General features: G+C 35.1%; 3 protein-coding genes across 3 annotated transcripts; 2 read left to right on the top strand and 1 right to left on the bottom strand.

The window, feature by feature from the left end:
• Window positions 1-36: 36 nt before the first annotated feature.
• LOC138933328 (glyoxylate/hydroxypyruvate reductase A) lies at window positions 37-2,047 on the bottom strand. Its single transcript, XM_070295943.1, has 4 exons — window positions 1,727-2,047; window positions 785-1,159; window positions 339-703; window positions 37-261 (listed from the first exon to the last, which is right to left on the bottom strand). The coding sequence occupies exons 1-4, from the start codon at window positions 1,821-1,823 to the stop codon at window positions 130-132; spliced, it is 969 nt and encodes a 322-aa protein (XP_070152044.1). The 5' UTR covers window positions 1,824-2,047; the 3' UTR covers window positions 37-129.
• On the top strand, window positions 1,502-9,309 carry E(pc) (Enhancer of Polycomb). Its single transcript, XM_070295942.1, has 11 exons — window positions 1,502-1,775; window positions 2,402-3,284; window positions 4,184-4,322; window positions 4,417-4,658; window positions 4,885-5,141; window positions 5,248-5,383; window positions 5,466-5,765; window positions 6,096-6,247; window positions 6,335-6,469; window positions 6,639-7,751; window positions 7,947-9,309. Exons 2-11 carry the CDS (start codon window positions 3,132-3,134, stop codon window positions 8,062-8,064), a joined length of 2,745 nt encoding a protein of 914 aa, XP_070152043.1. The 5' UTR covers window positions 1,502-1,775; window positions 2,402-3,131; the 3' UTR covers window positions 8,065-9,309.
• A 150-nt stretch (window positions 9,310-9,459) lies between these two features.
• Window positions 9,460-18,503, top strand: LOC138933611 (fanconi-associated nuclease 1). Its single transcript, XM_070296433.1, has 8 exons — window positions 9,460-14,627; window positions 15,001-15,234; window positions 15,314-16,512; window positions 16,613-16,744; window positions 16,842-17,291; window positions 17,378-17,789; window positions 17,847-17,969; window positions 18,105-18,503. Exons 2-8 carry the CDS (start codon window positions 15,118-15,120, stop codon window positions 18,501-18,503), a joined length of 2,832 nt encoding a protein of 943 aa, XP_070152534.1. The 5' UTR covers window positions 9,460-14,627; window positions 15,001-15,117.
• The last annotated feature ends 1 nt before the right edge of the window (window position 18,504 follows it).

Genomic DNA, 18,504 nt, shown 5'->3' with positions numbered 1-18,504 from the left:
TCAATACTGATGTACAGTGATTTGAAATTCCTTAAACTTTGCTATTTATTTGAATTTTTAGTAGTAATAAATATTTTATTTTATGATGTCTATTATTTTGACATAACATTATACAAATACAATACAAAATCAATATCCTTTATTAAAATCAAATATATTTATCAAATTTTCTCCTTTCATATATCTAACATAATTTGCAGCAAATTGCTCCACAACATCGTGCGCAACCGTCACACCAGATATGTGTGGCGAGATAGTCACCTAAAAACAAATTAATATCACTAATAAAATCTAAATCAAAGCCTTTTTATTTGATAATTAGCGAAAATGATAATTACTTGTGGAAAATTCCATAACTTGCTCTCTTTTGGCAATGGTTCTTTCTCAAACACATCTAAAATAGCAGCCGAAATCCATTTTTGTTCAAGAGCATTTATCAGATCTGCTTCTTTAATAACAGAGCCACGGCCTATGTTAATAAAAACAGTATTCTTGGCTTTACAATGCTGCAGAACGGTCCCGTTTAAAAGCCCATTTGTATTTTGAGTGGACGGCAATATATTAATGATATAATCGCAATTCTTTAAAATATCTTGCAAATCATCTACAGTTCTATATTCATTGATATATGATAATTTTTCCATTGATGTACTGCGTGTCATTCCCCAGATAGTTGCACCAAATAACTTTAATTTTTCTGCCACTATGAAGAACAATAAGGAATATACTTTTATAGACTTTACTCGATGCTAGGTATGTTAAATTTTTGATATTTATAACTTACTAATCTTCCCTATCGTTCCAAGCCCTAAGATTCCTATAGTCAAGTCACGTATAAGTCTATGGTTTGTCAATTTCCCATTTTCTTTCCACACAGCAAGCCTTTGATTCTCATACTGTTGTCTTTGATCACGTTCAAAATTGACAATTTGCGCTATTACGTATTCGGACATGGCCAGCCCGAATAATTCACCAGAGAACCGAGTGAGTATATAATTTCTTTGCGTATTCTGTATAAATGGAATAAATTTCTCCAAGCCAGCCCATGTCGATTGTATCCATTTGACTGACGTTAATTTGTTTGCATAAGGTATTAATAAATCACAATCGGCCACTAATATCTCTGCTGTGTTAAGTTTAGACAAAACATCTGCTTGCCCTGTATTATAGAAAATACATTTAAATATATTCTATAAATTATGTATATGTTAAATATGATTTATAGGATAAATTAAATTTTAAAAACTTATATATATATATTTTTTAATTAAAATAAATTAAAAACATGTATTTAAAAATTTTTTAGTTTTCATAGCAATTACAATATTTCAAATATTGATACAACTCTATTGTATTTTCAAATTATACAGTCATATATATAAAATCCTAAAAGTAATAAAAGCAACAAAAACATTTTTTTCCGATATTATTTCTAATCGGTTCTCTTTGTGCATAATTATCGATTATTAGGTTGAATCATCATCAATCACCGCTCGAAGGAATACGCGCGAAAATTCGAATGTGTCAAAATTCCCGCTCTGGCGTATTTTTTTTACGTGCACGCGCCCACGCGGAAGTGGTGGGAGGGAATCGTAATGGCAGCGGGAATTGACACGTGCTCGTCGCGAGGGGGTACGGAGGGGAAAATTAAGTGAGTTTAGAAAATTCAAGGACACAAACTGATGCGTCGCGTTGTGTATAAGATACGGAACGAAATATGAAATACCTGGCGAAACGTCGAAAACGCATAGCTTTGGCAACCGCAGTCGCAGATGGTGAGATAACCTAGGAATCATGGACAGAACCGCGACGTTCTGCGTCATGTTACACGCCTGTTTTAATCCGCCATATGCGTTTAGAGCTACGTGAGTCAAGCGTGTGATTCGCTTACGTGTATTTGATATATTTCCGCCTTTTTTTTTTCTTCCCCTATCAGCGGAACTGATAACGTGGCCTCGCTTATTTCTTCACCGCGTTTCGACAACTACACGTGGGTGCTTTCAAACGCGCACTCTCTACACCATGTCTCTTGCATCCTTCTTCCTCCAATGTCCAAAGTATATACCTATTTCAATTTAAATGCGGAAAGTGCAGCTAAAGCGAACGAACTTTCTATTTATGTAACGATATTGCTCGTTTAGCACACGGTGGCGGACGTCAATTTTTTCTTCCGATTACTCTGTATGTAATAATAGAAATGTCAATTCTCGTTCCTCGCTATTAATATCGCAATAATCAGAATTTAATACAGGAAAAATGTTACTGTAGTAATGTGCGCGGCACGAAAGAATTTATGTATGTGTGTATGTATGTATATGTGATGGATGTATGTATACATACATTGACAGAGATTACGCGCTATATTTGTAACTTTATGTAAGCTCTGTTTTGTATGTTTCAGGATTAGATCGAAGACTCGTCTACGCACGCGATTTATACATGATTAAAGTAAGTGTACAGATGAAAGGGAGAGAGCGTGAGAACTTTTAAATAGTATCACGCTTGACACATGTGTACAGCGTGCGCTTTTCGTTAATGTGATTTTACGAGCGGAATTGTTTCGTGTGAAACGAAATTTCCGATAACCGTGTAGTTTGTCCAAGACATTTATCGTGTGCGCTAAATTGGACCATTGGAATCGGCTTAAGTCGATCGCGATCGCGGAAGCGAACACGTCGAGGGCGAACCTGAGCAGCTAGCCATCAGCAATAAGCCGCGCGTATTTGGCGCTCGGAGTGGCTTGGAGTTGGCGCCGGTGGCGGCGGTAGCGACGCGCCGATTCCCGCGCGGCGCACGTCGGCTGACGGAACTGCACGGCGGCGGCCGAACGTGTTAAATGGCTGTGCGTCGGCCATGATGGCTTTGAGCAGGGACCGTGTCACGCAAACATGTTTTCGAAGTGATATATCTCGTTTGGTGACTGAGTGACCGTATTCCAGCGCGATGGCCGGGGAACGATGAGGCCCTGAGCGCTCTCTGTGCCGGGTAATTCGGCCCCAGGGCCCCCAGCCAGGCCTCAAAAGCAGGTCCACGGCGTTCCGCGAGCCCCCCCAGCCGACCCGACTGGCCTCACGGTTTGCGGCCAGCCATCCTTGTTGGTTGTCAACACGCGCGAGTCAACCGCCCTCAGGATGAGCAAGCTGTCGTTCAGGGCGCGCGCCCTGGACGCCTCCAAGCCCATGCCGGTCTACATGGCCGAGGAGCTGCCGGATCTGCCAGATTATTCGGCCATTAACCGCGCGGTGCCCCAAATGCCCAGCGGCATGGAAAAGGAGGAGGAATGCGTAAGTCGGAACATCCAGCCTGTCGTTCCAGCATGTTTTCCCCGTCCGCCATCTTACCCACGGCGCGCGATTTCGTAAACAACCGGCAGATGGCGAGTTCCCCGTCATCGTGCACCCTGGAAAATTATTCAATTTTCCCCTTTTTAACGTAATTGCCAATCTGTTCATCATTCTCGACCGTCTTCCGTATGCACTTGCGTTCTCGATCTGACTTGCTATGATAGCTGTCAACATTTGGTTTACCAGCAATCTCAAATTTTACCTTGCGCTACATTCTGCTGGTTTCCTGCGTCAAAATGTCAAATGTTTTTCTATTCGACATTTTGACAATGCTCTTGCGATGCCTTTTACGTACAAGAATCTTTAACTTGTACACAATAATACCCTGGAATTTAATTTTATTATGAAATTCTAAAATTGATACATTCGTATCTTGATTTTCCTGACTTTATTATGTACAGCGTGTTGCATATTATATGTAGCGAGTTAGAGATACATTTACATTTGTAATATCAGAATATATGGTAGATATTTATAATCTTTTGAATCTTTTAATGTCAATAATAATGTATCAATGATCGATGATTATACTTCTCATCAAAAAATAGTTACTTAAAATATCATTTAGTATATACATGAAATACTATCCTTCATGTTGGTATAATGTGTGTACAATTATAACATACAGTTGTAACTGTATGTAATAAGATTAATATAAGTTTCTCAAAATAATAGATTATAATGTACTAAGAAATTCAAATTTATTGTTAAATTTTTGATACAAAGATTTTTGTAAATATATTATATTTTGAAAATCTTATTTACATATAATAATAATTGTGAAGGATTTACAAATGCTTTATTACAAATTTAATTAAGTAAATCTATTTGTTATGCAGGAACATCATCTTCAAAGAGCAATATGCACAGGTCTAATTATTCCTACTCCTGAAGTAACTGATCTGGCAGATCTGGAAGCTTACGACAAGATATATCCTGCTAATTATAAGCTGCCCCGCCAATTAATACATATGCAACGTAAGAGGCCATTAAGATATTATTTTATAATATATTTATACAGCGAATTGTTTGTGATAGATAATTAATGGATTAATTTTTTATTTGTTAACAGCCTTTGCTATGGAACAAGATATACCTGATTATGATATGGATTCAGAAGATGAAAAATGGGTTGCGATACAAAGCCGCAAAATGGACTTGACTCCTCTCCAATTTGAAGAGATGATGGATCGTCTGGAGAAGAGTTCAGGACAAACTGTAGTTACCCTCAGTGAAGCCAAGGCACTTTTGAAAGAGGATGATGATTTAATTATCGCGGTTTTCGACTATTGGCTCAACAAACGTCTTAAAACTGTAAGCATTATATTTGTTTAATGTGATTTTGAGGTTATGTTGCTTTGTCTTATATGCTTATGTGCTTATATTATCTATCAGAAACGTAGAAATGTGTACAAATTGTATTCTATTAGTTTGTTCCTTATTTTTCTCTACGAAATTAACCTTAAACTTGTAATATTTCTAAACTAATTTCTCGAATATTATCTGATATTAATTACACTTATCTATGTTTCTTTTGCAGCAACATCCACTGTTACTAACAGTTAAAACGGAGAATCGATTTGGTTCGGCTGCCAACAATCCGTATCTTGCGTTTAGACGACGCACGGAAAAAATGCAAACTCGCAAGAATCGTAAGAACGATGAAACAAGCTATGAGAAAATGCTAAAGCTTCGTAGGGATCTTAGCAGGGCAGTCACACTTTTGGAAATGGTGAAACGTAGAGAAAAAACGAAACGGGAACATCTGCATCTCACAATTGAGATTTACGAGAAACGGTCAGTGTAAAATTGTGATAATATATGTATTGCTACATATATGTACAGGTGTTACTATTCGTATTTTGTTTTGCTGAATGAAAACCACATCTCTCTGATTTCATAGGTATCAAGCGCAAGATTTCAATGGACAAATATTGGCAGAGGTGTCGGCGTTAAAGGCACCGAGACCAGCGTTCGCTCCGCTCTTTACCAATCAGTTTGGTGTTCATCAAAACTGGACAAACAAAGTCTGTAGTAAAGTATGTATCAACATTAAAAAAGAATCATTATTTTTATGTATTATCTGCCATATAATGATTTAATGCTTCACTTTTAATCTAGGACGAGGTAGTGCCCAGGAAAGAAAAAAGACAGTACAAGAAACGGAAACATAAAACAGATAGCAGAACAGGAAATTTAGAGGATACCAGTGTCCGTAGCGGTACGGGTAGCGGTAGCGGTCGAGGAAATCGTCCTATTCTCGGAAGCGGGCTGGACCCGCTCATCAGCTCAGATGAGGATAGTCCGCTTCCATCTCATTCACACTCTCAGCCCTCGTTATCCTCTGACCGTGATGACGAAGACCCCGTAGATGAAGGTCAATTCGCGTTTCGTCGAAATAGGAATAGCACTTATTTACCGGTAAGTCGCCTTATTAGTTTTTTTTTTTTTTTTTTTTTTTTTTAAATAACGATTTTAAATCTATTTAATCAGTGAAATGTTTGATTAATGCACTGTTTATTATTATACAATATTTTTTGAAAATATTTTCAAAAATACTTAAAAGATCAAAATCATTAAATTGGTTAATCTTTTTTGAAATTGATCAACTTATATCGATGACATGCGTTTTAGATGTTCTATCTTTTTTCCATGCGTGCCACTGCAATTAATCAGATCCTTAAAAAGTTATAGAATTAACTTGAAAGTTTTTTTCTTAGGATTATATATATAGAGTTTTTCTACTTGTAGCCTGTATCAGGTGGTTTTGGAAATTGGCCTTGGTGTGATAAAGACGAAGGCGGTTTGGCTGATAAAAAGTATAGGTTTGCACTGACTAGCATTAGCAAACCAGTACCAAGGTGTATCGGCCTTGCACGACGGAGAATTGGTCGAGGTGGCAGGTAAGACATGTGCGAATGTTACATGAAAAAATGTTTAATTGTGTTTGTTTGACTGATTGTTTATTTGTTACTATTAACGATTTTCAGAGTAATATTAGATCGCTGTACGACCGATATAGACGACATGTGGTCTTCTTTAGATTTCACGATACATGATTCTAAGCGTGAGCCGGTTGATTCAAACGCGACTGCCACAGCAATGACCGCCGTTAAAAAAGAGTGGTATATCTCCTATATATTTTGTTATCATTTATTAATAAATATTGTATGCTTCTAATTATATGCTCTTAATTTATATTTATTTAAGGATTTAGTTTACGAAAAAAAGCTTCAAGCCTTTTGTACATTTTATAGCTATATCATATATTATATTTATATCTCTGTTTGGCAGGTTACATTTTCGACCAAAGACTCCACCTGTGTCGGTGCATAGTCCAAATGAGGAAAGCAGCGATGACATGGATTTGGATGTAGAGCCAATGATGTCTCGATCCAAGCTTCCATACCCGTTCCCGCCCGAGGCGACGTCCATATGCATCGAGGTGGAGCCGGAGCGCGCGGGTGACGAGTCACCGTTCACATCGGAGTTTAATATCGCAGATTACTTCCCGGCGGACACCGTGTCGGACTTTGAATTTGCAGTAGCGAGCCTCAATAGTACGGGTAGCACCAGTGGTCTGTCGGACAATAGTGGCGTGAAAGAATCACGGACAGACGAGCTGGGCAGCTCACACTTTGTGGTGACACCGCTCATGAGTAATCTGTTTGCGCCGCCCGCGCAGCAGGCCCGGCCTCCTCAGTGCAGTGGTGGCAGTTTCAGTGGTGGTTCTAGTGTTGTAAATACTTTTACGAGTTCTTCGTCGATTCCTCCGTTGTCCTCCGTTATCGTCACGTGTACGACTAATCAAGCTACCATAGCATCAAGTACAGTGTCCACACAGTGCACCAATGTCGCCATGGGTGCTACGGTCGACACGCAGTCGAATCATCATCAGCCCAACAAGCAGCAACATAGACAATTGCCCAACAACAGTAACGTTGCCTCCATTCTCTCGAAATCCTTGACTAGTCCGACAAATAATAGGAATGGCAGCAATTGCGGCGTTGGCAGTGGTGGTGGTAATGGTAGTGGTAATGGTGGTGGTATTAGTGGCAGTGGTAGTGCAAACATTAGAGTGTTTAGTGCGAGCACTACGTGCAGTGCTGGCGGCGGCAGTGGTGGTGGTAGTGGTAATGGTAGTGGCATTACAAACTTTGGCAACAGTCACCAGAACGGTCCACTGCCGCATATAAACAACTCTAACAATCTGACAAACAGCACCCACATCGTGAACAACCAACAGTCCACGTTGGTTTTACCACAGAAGCATCCGCCGTCCAATTTGCTACCTGGCCTGATAGCGCAAAGTAAATTGGCAAGTCTCGCGAGGCAGCAGCAACAACAGACGCAAAATCAGGCGCAACAGGTTCCAACGTCCGGGGAAATTACGCTTAATAGTAATAGGTAATTTAATATTTCTATGCCTGTAATTTCTAATTAATAATTTCAAGCGAGAATAACAAACTTTTCTTTGGAAATGCAAGAGAATTGGTAAAAACATCGTGATACAAAGTATTCGACGATGGAAATACGATCGTATACAGAATATATTTAGGCTTTAATATCTTAACGACCTTTTGATCGTTTATTTGTTTTTAGTGAAAGTTTGGATATGGAGGTGGATGGAGTGGACAATTCGCCGTGCGATAGCAAACCGCAGCAGCAGCAGCTCGTACGGGCAAACAAAACAAATTCATTGGCGATGGAAGTGACATGATGCCTGCTATCGGCACCCCTGTTGCCGCCAATACGTCACTGGGGGCTTCGTTAAATTCTCTTACCTTGCCTATGATGTCTGCCTCGGGCGGGAGATCGGACGCGTACTGATGATATACTGCGCTACATGTTGACGTGAAAGAGCGATACGGCTAGGTACAATTGCAAAACTGCTCCTTCGATCAGTTACTTTATTGTGCGGCGATGCAAATCAGCGATAGCGTGGATTCTGATGCAAGTATCAAATTTCTTTTTCTTCTGTCTTCATCGAGGGAGGATTGTAATCGATTCGTATTTTTCAAATTTTCTTTTTCCTTGCTCATTGAACGACCATAGCCATTTACGATTGCTAAATATGACCATGATAGCCATGTAAAAAAATGTTGCCATTGTTCCTGTGTAGATACAAGATTCCGAAGTAATGTATCCAATTGCCCGAAATTAGCATTTAATATTTTTAGTAATAGTGCTCGTTTTCTTTGTATATCATAAAAATGGAGGGCAATACATACATAGTCAGAAGATAAATTGCATTCTGGCTCACAAAGGATACATATTAATTGTAGGCAAAGTTTTAAAATTATGTACATAATTAAGTTTCTCTTCAAAATATAGCGTGCAATATTATTTTGTTGTTTTTAGTCTGCAATAGTCTCATTCGTTCAATGCAAGGAAAACTGTAACCAGAAATCTGAAACGCAAGTTATTACATGTTTAGGTTATCGAAATCTCTTATTTATCAGCTTCAATGACATAAAATCATTGATAAACGCGTACAGCAAGCTTTCTCAGACACAGCATTAATTATTGGATTATCGAAATTTCGCAATAAAACTTTTTTAACTTTATACATCTCGTGTAATATTCGTCATTCAAGAATATAGACTTTGCGTATTGTCATGGATATTGATTGATAATTATTTTAATTTAATTTAATTTTGATAATCGATCGATATTATTTAAATTTCCCCCAAAAATCAGATAATTGAAATATTTCGAAAAACGATTTAGAAATGATTTACGATATAAATTTCTTCATAATGATATATAAAAAAATTAATTTGCGCAAAGCGCTATATTAATAATGATGAGGATTTTATAATAATTTGCTCTTGTAAGTACATTAGTATGCTTGAATTATTTCTCATCGCTTTCCAGATAAATGACATTATACAGAAAACGAAAAATAGATTAATTAATTTCTTACGAAAGTGTACGATTTTTCTCAATACTGTATATATAGATTCGGTTCGAATATTATATGACTTTATATAGAGTAATGCTATTTCCTTATACATACATACATACATATGTACATATATATATATATATATATATATATATATATATATATATATATATATATGCAAATACATATATAATACTATGTTAAAGGCTTCCAGGCTGTGAAATATCGAAGCTATTGTTATCAATGAATCTTTGATAACATTAAGTCATATAATCGTAAAAGGCCTTTCTTTTTTTTCTCTTTCTCCAGTAATCGCCAAAACGTACATTTTGATACGTGCATATCTGTCACTTATTATATGCGACTGATATGCGATTATAGAGTAATTTTATAATGTTGCGTTTGGAAAAGCTTGTATCATAGGATTTGCAGAGAGATCATTATATAATACTATGTTAGAAGCTACATTGGGGCGATGTATAAAAACACTTATGTCTTTCACACTAGTGACTGAAACTCTACCATTATCGATATTAGAGATACTGAAATATTAAAGTACTTCAAGCAAAGGTCTTTGGCAAAGTAAATGTATAAACGATTAAATTTCATTGCCTTTAAAGATAAATTTTTTAATACAACTTCATATATCTTATACAATTCAATTTATTCCGTGACTTTTTTTTTATTTCTCGGATGTGTGTGAATTTAAAAGAAATAAGAACGAAAGAAAAGCTCTATTACATTCTCTATAATATTTTGCACTTCATTCTATTACATTTTTATCTGCTCTTTCATAGACTCGATAACATTTTACCATAGATAAATGTAAACTCTGCTCGAAAACTGTTCGATATATTCGTTCTTATTTATAGAATAGATTCCTTATAGCTTAAATGTGAATATCGAAATTCAAACGATGTAAATCTTGTCTCACATTACGTACATATTTGGAAAATTCGAGCATGCGGATAAAATTCAGGCGTGCTATCATAAAATCTCTGTTTGAACAGATATTTCAACGATTATTCTCTGCCGAAAAGGTAACGCTAAATTATATACGAGTGACATTTGTTCTTTCACCGGCGTGCATATGTAATTGGCTGCAAAGTCCAAACGGTAGAGTTTGTTGATACAACTGAACAAATTATCTTGAATATACCTAAAAGCAAATATTTATAATTAATTTGATCAAAACATCTTGTCGTTTTACATTTAATCGATATACACATATTCTTTCAGATAAACAAAGTATATAAAACGCTTTTGCTAAGACAAACCTCCATTCATTATCTCGGAAAAAGACCAATGACTAATATGTTATAGTATCTCTTGAATTTCCACATGTAATATACTCGTGACACTCACTTCCTCCCTTAATCTTTCTATATACCACCATCTCCCTTTTTATTACTTCATCAGAATGCAAAAGTTATAAGGAAATGTGTAAAAAAATATGTAGAAGAAACGAGGGAATATCTTTACGATCAAACTGACAATATATCGAGTGTACATTTAATTTCTGAATGTACGCCATGTTCTGAACAAGGCAATCTTTCCGAAATAACGATATTTTTTTAGAATATATCGAGATCGGAGAGAGTGGTTTTTATTTTGTCGAAATACTTTACGGAGAACAGATCTCTTTTGTACTTTCTATAGTCACATTTAATTCATATTCTTCTTTAACATATTGATAGTTGTACTTTTCTTGTTACTGCAACCAGAATAACCGTGTGCAAGAGTTAAATATGAGTTTCGAGATTGCGTAGAGAGAAAGAAAGAGAGCTTTTGATTGTTATTTGTTAAAAGTTAAAACACGCAGGCACTGATCATTGAATAATCGCCGGTATAAAATGAATTCTTGATTTATTCGTAAATGTCTATCTCAAAAAACCTTTCGTATTAGCGAGCAATGAAACCGATGTCGCCAGCCGTAACGCGAGAACGGGGGTTATAAGATTATGATGCGAATGTGTTACAAATTATATAAAAAAAAAGAAGGCAGACTTCTCGAAATCGTAATAAAATAAAACAAAAAAAAGGATATATTGTACATATAAAAATAATTACGCTTATTGTATCTCTTATTTTTAGGTAATTAACTAAATAATTGTAATAAAAAAAATGTTGTTGTGGTAGGCGCACAGCGAAACGTGTACGAAAATTTATGAATTCAAGACGATTTTAGAAGGGAGGAGTAATAAAGAAATTTTATCCTGGATAGGACTTATTATTTTGTTAAAATCTTCACACACTTTCGCCTGTATATCATCTAACATTTTTTTTGTGAAATCCGTTTTCTGACACATATTTGTACATACTCTTTAGATATTTCATTATTTCTCTCGTTTTTCTCAGATTCACTGTTGCGCGCGAAGCCGTATCCTCCAGTCTCTCCATTTTATTCGCTCGTATTTGTATAGCGTTTGGCTTTTATAAATGTTATTTGCTCGTCATGAAAAACACATATGTACAACATAAACATAAACGCGCACACACATACAAGCACACACAGTGTATACGGCGTATATATGCTACTATCGACATTTTTAGCGACGCCTTAAAAAGAAAGAAGCGACAACTCTTCCGCCAAATGATTTTGAGAAGAACGAGCGATTTTACGTGAATGAGAAAAAGGAGTTCGAGAATATGTATTTGTAAAGAAAAAAGTAATTTGTTTATTTTAGTTGGGATGCTTTAAAAAACGAAGTATATATAGTGGTATATATGAATTTTTATATAAAATTTATTAATGTTAAAAATATAATGACCCAAAATAGCCATTTTAAAATTAAATAAAATGTCGAGAATCATCAAGATTTGATCGCTCCAACCAAAGACTGAGTTCGCTTTACATTTCTGGTTTGGCAAACACGAAATTCCACTGCAGTTAAGACCGTTTGTTTTGCGACGAAACTCGCAGAAAAATTTTTTTTTGTATCGAACTCCCGTGCGAGTGGAGACTATTAAGGATACTTGGAGATATTTCGTTTCCGATAAATATATGATTAAGAAAGTAAAATAATGATCGGTCGTATCAGACGGTGAGATTTCGTGTTTACCCAATTCGTTGCATTCGCGAGAAACAATAGTGTATCGTGTAGAAGTAAGAGAAGTAGAAGTAAGACAGATCAATGCAAATATTCTCTGAGAATGATCGAGACGATGAGAGAAAAGAAGAAAGAAACTACTAATTTGCGTGAAGAAAAAACAAAGAGATTATCGAGAAGAGGAATGAGCTTACGGTTAATAGATATCTAGACGAGAAAAAAAGCTCCACGACATTTTTCTGCGTGTTAAAACAGATTTACTGATAATATCGATTGACGCGTCGAGACACACGATGTGTATCTACTTATACATGTATTTTATTCTGTGAATACATTAGGGCTTCTGCGTCGCTGTGCGACAGGAAGATGTAATCGGAAAAACAAAGAGAAGAGACGAAATAAAACGTTTCTCCGAACCAAAGCTCCGATTTGAACGAAACTTTGGACGCGAGTAATAAAGAATTTTTCTCGAAAGAATAACTTGTGTGTGTAACAGAGTCGGAGAACTCGCGGAGGAGGGAAGGTGACGTAGAGAGTTCTATATAATTGCATATATAGAATATTCGCTCTCTCTAGAGAGACACAACCCTTCGACTTGTTCTTCGATACGATACGATTATTTAATCTTCTGTCACCTGATAACACCTTTTACTTGAAAAACGTGCATTATGGCTCGTCCGATTGTCTGGAAATCCGACGGATTGTCAGTTGTAATTGTCAAAAATACTGAAATACACGTCTTATTTATTGAAACAACTATCATCCGACGAATGATTTACATTCCTCAATGAACTATTATACGCCGTATAATATACGTTTCCTTAATCTTTCTTTACTTTGCGTCGAGAGCTACAACAGAGTTAATTATGGAACATGCGACGATTCCTCTAATCTCTTTTAAGGAAACGGGTTTTTTTTTTTTTATTCCAAGCGAGATATTTCGTTGATCTTTGTATTTTACTGAAGTGTAGTGAATAGAGGTGTTACCAGGTAGATGAGTCAACATTTCCTACGACTTATGTATAGAGACCTAAGTATTAATATTCGTGATTATTGCGATTAACAACACACTGATAGCAGACGATGTAACTAATTGAGTGTATATAAGTAAGTCAATTTACGGGTTGCATTTTGGCTATTAAATATATTCTAATTACTATGTAATTCCGAAGATGAGAAGAGGGAGGAAAAATCGGCAAACTCTAAACTCTGAACGACTTATTGTACATATTCGTATACATATGTACGTATACACGTAACACAGCTCGTGAGCTTGTACATGCAAACGACATACATATATAAATACATATATAAATACAAATATAAAAATATAAAATGAGAGAGAGAGAAAGAGTGCGGCGCGTTTTAGGTCGCGAAGTCACTGTATATAGTATCTCCGAACATGTCAAATCTTGAAATTAATTCTAAAATTCATTTGTTATATCCATTTTATGCATTTTATGTATGCTTCTCGCGTGCATTAGTGCAATAATACATTTATTTTAAATTTATCGGACAAGCATTCTCCGTTTTTCACGCAGAAAGCTCCTTGTATTTCTCTGAAACGAAAAGAGATCTTGTTATTATGTTTCAATTATATTGATATAACGCCAAAAAAAAAAAAAAAAAAAAAAAAAAATTACTCGGATATCCAACGATAAAATTCGATAAAAGTGGGCTTGCAAAAAATAAATTCTTTTTACCTTCTAAACATTCTTATCTTTAAAGAAACAGCCTATTTACATCGGAAATAATATTGCGAAAAATTTTGTTGCGATTAATATTTTTGACATTTTGTTTTTAATTCAAATGGAAATATTGTTCTTACAAATGATTGAATATTTTTTTTTATATAATAGTTATATTGTAAGAAGAAATATAATTTTTATTCGAAACTCTCTCTTGTGTATAGATTATTTAGTTATAATATTTTATTCACGAACAAGATATAATTCTTATGTATCATCACACAGGCGCGGCATAAATTATTGTGCCGATAAAAACATTGAATTGAATGAAATGGCCAATTCGCGCGATCATAAAAAGATGTTTCTTATTAAAAGGTTGTTATATGTTTATTGTATAGCAGTTATACAAATTTCCCGCCATATGATAGTTCGCGCTTCTGCGCAGAACGTTGATCTTAACCTTGTCCAACCTTATCTGAGGTATAAATCAGAAAGATCAGAATACCTACAACGCGTAGATTGCTCTTGTCGAGTTTTATTTTATACAGTGATTTCCGACGATGTTGATTTAAGTAATTTTTCATTTTTAATTTCTCTTTCCTCTATCCGTTTACATGCGACTTCCGGATTTTTAGAGGTAACGCGCAAATATAATATTATTGACAAGGTTTTGTTTTATTGCTTCATTTCGTAAATATTCTTCATCATTCGTGTATAGTTTTAAAATTACGGAAAATATTAAAAATAAAGTATTATGCCGTTGATACTTACCGTTCTATTGTGTGGTACGAGATTTATATTTTGACTCTATGTCGTTTAGAATAAAAGAATAAAAGAACATTTGTATTTGTCGGTAATTTGTATGAACTATGTAAATATTGTAATTTTTTTCGTCGATTCGCTATAGTCTAAATTAAGTTTTACTTAAGGATAGGCTAATGTACGAACAAAATAAACAAAGATTGAGAGCACAGCATAATGTAGAGTACATGATCCGTTTGTTCCTCCAGGTATCAAGAATTGCATTTACAATTTAATCCACTTTATGCAATTATATACTTAATCTAATGACTTATGAGCATGACATAACTGTACTATGAATTTATGATTGTGGAAACAATTTAAACATGGTACAAACTACGATAGACCAATTCTATAAAGTTACAAGTAGTAATAAGAACACTGCAAATGCAAAAAATATCAAGGAATCGTCTAATCACAGAAATCAAATAGTTGAGAAAAAAGTAAGTTGTTTAATGAATGTAACAAGTTTAATCGTGTTAACACTATTATGAATATTAAATTTTTCTATTGTTAACCAAGGGAAGACGATTATCGAACAAATTGAAAACTTTTTCTGTACATGAGAGCACCGAACAAAGCCCATGCAAAGTAAATAGAAAACGGGGAATGCAGAATAATGTTTCATTAAGTAATGAGGTATATTGTTTGTCCAAAGCTGATGTGAAAAACAGTCCAATTAAAAACATGGCAGTTAAACTAATGATATCGCCGACTATTACGCATACTTCTCCTATCAGTAATCGAAAACATACTCCTGTATCAAATAGTGATTCGAAATTTAGTCCAAAGACATCATCTCCGATAAAAAATGCATTGGACAAATCGCATAGGTGTGCAAAACTAGCACGAAGAAAATTGTTCAAAGATAGAACTGAGGAGTTGCTTTCTGCAACGATAAACAATTTGAATTTAGCTAAAGAAGGTGCCATTACTAATAATGATTTTAACTTGGAGAAGATTTACTCGAGCGGAAAATTTAGCTACAAGTACAATCCTATAGACACTTCAGCTTCAACGAGATACGAAATTAACGACGTAATCATACCTATAGACATGTATTCGCTACATTTCTTTTTAATAATTGTTACTGTATTTTCCAATCCAATTAATTGCGGATACTTTGACGAAGAGGAATTAGATTTTATATTTTCGTTTCTTACTCTGTCAAGACATGCGCAAGCATTACTGATACGCATGTTAAAAAGAAAGCATACATGGCACAGGATAAATAACATTAAATACGACGAGATATCCAATGATCTAAACCCGATTTTCGATGAGCTTGTATCACGATCTATTTTCAAAAGTAGTACAGAAGAAGAAGATATATCTGCTTTGTTGAAATTATTACAAGTCGATGAAATTCGCAAGATCTGTCAAGAATCGAAAGTGAATTGTAGTAAAAGAAAAGAAGATTATGTACAATCAATCTTAAAGTTTTGCAATGAGACAAGATCATTGTTCCCTGGAATGCCGAGTCCCGCCACTAAACTACGCGCGTCTGTCAACAAGCGCTTAGGATATTGCGTATTATTGAATACAAGAGTGAAACAAATGGTTGATAGAATAATTACACTGCTGATGCCAAATCGAGATCCCACTGAGACTTTGGTGGATGTATTCTTAATGATACTAAGAGTCGAAACAAATCAGATAAAGTTTCCAAAATTAACAATAAGTGAATTTCCTATCTTTGCTAGCAAAGGGCACTTGTTAGAGTAAGTAATGTATTATTTGTTTTATATACTTTATTATATATTTTTGATTTTGCTTTGGCAGAAAATCTTATTTTTTCCTAATTTGAATCTTATTTTACAGTTACATTGAAGCTAAAAATACATTATCTGATATGTTGAATGCAATTGAGAAGAAACAATGGGATGTTGTACGGAATGTTGGATCTTTGGCCGCGCAACGTTTGCCGCTCTTCTTGGAAGTAGAAACACAAAGGTAATGAAAATATAACTTACATAGCATGCTCAATTAATTGATAAATAAAATCATATTGATGTAAATTTATGTTTTATGTTACATTGTTCTTTTGCAGTCTTGAAGACTCCATACTGCCTCGTCACATCAGACGCTTTATGCCAGGTTATTTGTGGCTCAAGGTTTTATCTAAAAGTGTTGACGCATTTAAAAAGACTAAAGAAACGATGCCACGGGCAGTGGAATTCTTGCGAACGTTAATAGATCAGGATTGTCATATGAAGAGTAGAAAAGGATCATGGTTCAATGAATTGATCAAAATAGAGATGTATCATATGAAGAATCTTGATGCTAGTATTGCGCTACTATCGGATGCAACATCGTACGAGAGCCTGACAGAAGTCGATAGATTAGACTTGTTGGATAGAGCAGAAATGCTTGTTAAAAGAAAAACTGGCATCAATAAATGTACAAAAGCTACCGTTAGACATATATTGGACAACATGCTCAACAAAGCGCGACCAATATCCCAGACATCTTCTATTATGATAGAAGGAATGTTATGCGGGTAATTTATATGAAACAAACCTTATTTTAATAAAATTTTTAGTGACTTTAAGAGAATTTAAGAAAGGTATATGTATATGTTCCCAGGAATACTTTGCAAAGAAAGAGCACTTGGTGTATCAGCAATAATGTAGATCAACAAATGTACGGTTCTGTTGAAAGTTTTGCACTATATGATTACAAGTACAAGGGATATCCCAAAGGTGTACATTGCGAAGGTGCCTTCCCGATCACTCTATTTGGCACATTGTTTTGGGACGAGATTTACAATATGAACATTCCCGGCACTTGCGTATCATCATATCAAGATGCACCATTAGATTTATATTCATCGGAATTTTACGAGAACAGGAAAGAGCGAATAGATATGAAAATTCAAATCATTCGAAAATTCGATTCGGAAACATTGAGCAGACATGTGAAACACGAATTCGATTTATACCGCGAATATACCTCTCTCTGTCAGGGCACTCTTTTTGACGACAGTAATAACTTTCAGGTAATTAATAATCTTTATGATGAAAGATAATTTATCTATATGCATGTTTGTTTTCAGGAGGTAGCATTTTGTTTAGGAGTAGAAGGTATTGTTGGTATTTGTGAACGACTCATTCATGATTTCCGACTCTGGAGAGCTGGCTTTCCAGATTTAATTGTATGGAATGCATGTACAAAACAAGTAAGTTTATTTTTCTATATACATAATTTTAAATATATATATATATATATATACATTATATTTGAGAAAAGGTCTTATATTTTAAAAGTCTTATGCAAATGTAAATTAAAATGCAATTGAATCTTATTTTTTCAGTACAAAATTGTAGAGGTAAAGGGTCCAGGCGATTCATTGTCAACCAAACAAAAATTATGGTTGGACTACTTGAATCATCTCGGATTGAATACAGAAGTGTGCTATTGTAAGGTAATCAATTTTTTATGCTATGAAAGACAGATTAATTATTATATTATTATGTTATGTTTTGTGTATATTATTTCAACTCTTTTAAGGCGTCAACGCTTCTGTCACAGTAGTAGTACAGGGGCCTTGAAAGTGGTATCTACGAAAAAATTCGTCTTTAAAAATCCTTTCGTAAATTATTTAATTAACTTTCAAACTTCAAATATAGTACTACATATTATATATTTTTTTTGTTATAGTCAAACACGAGTCATACTAAAGGACGTAAGCGGAAGCACGAAGAAATTATGAC

The sequence above is a fragment of the Polyergus mexicanus genome, unplaced genomic scaffold (assembly GCF_030449975.1).
Source record: "Polyergus mexicanus isolate NDT 795.1 unplaced genomic scaffold, iyPolMexi1.0 SCAF_5, whole genome shotgun sequence".
Lineage (NCBI taxonomy): Eukaryota > Metazoa > Arthropoda > Insecta > Hymenoptera > Formicidae > Polyergus > Polyergus mexicanus.
Note: the sequence above shows the minus strand (reverse complement) of the source record. Positions and strands in the feature narration are given on the sequence as shown.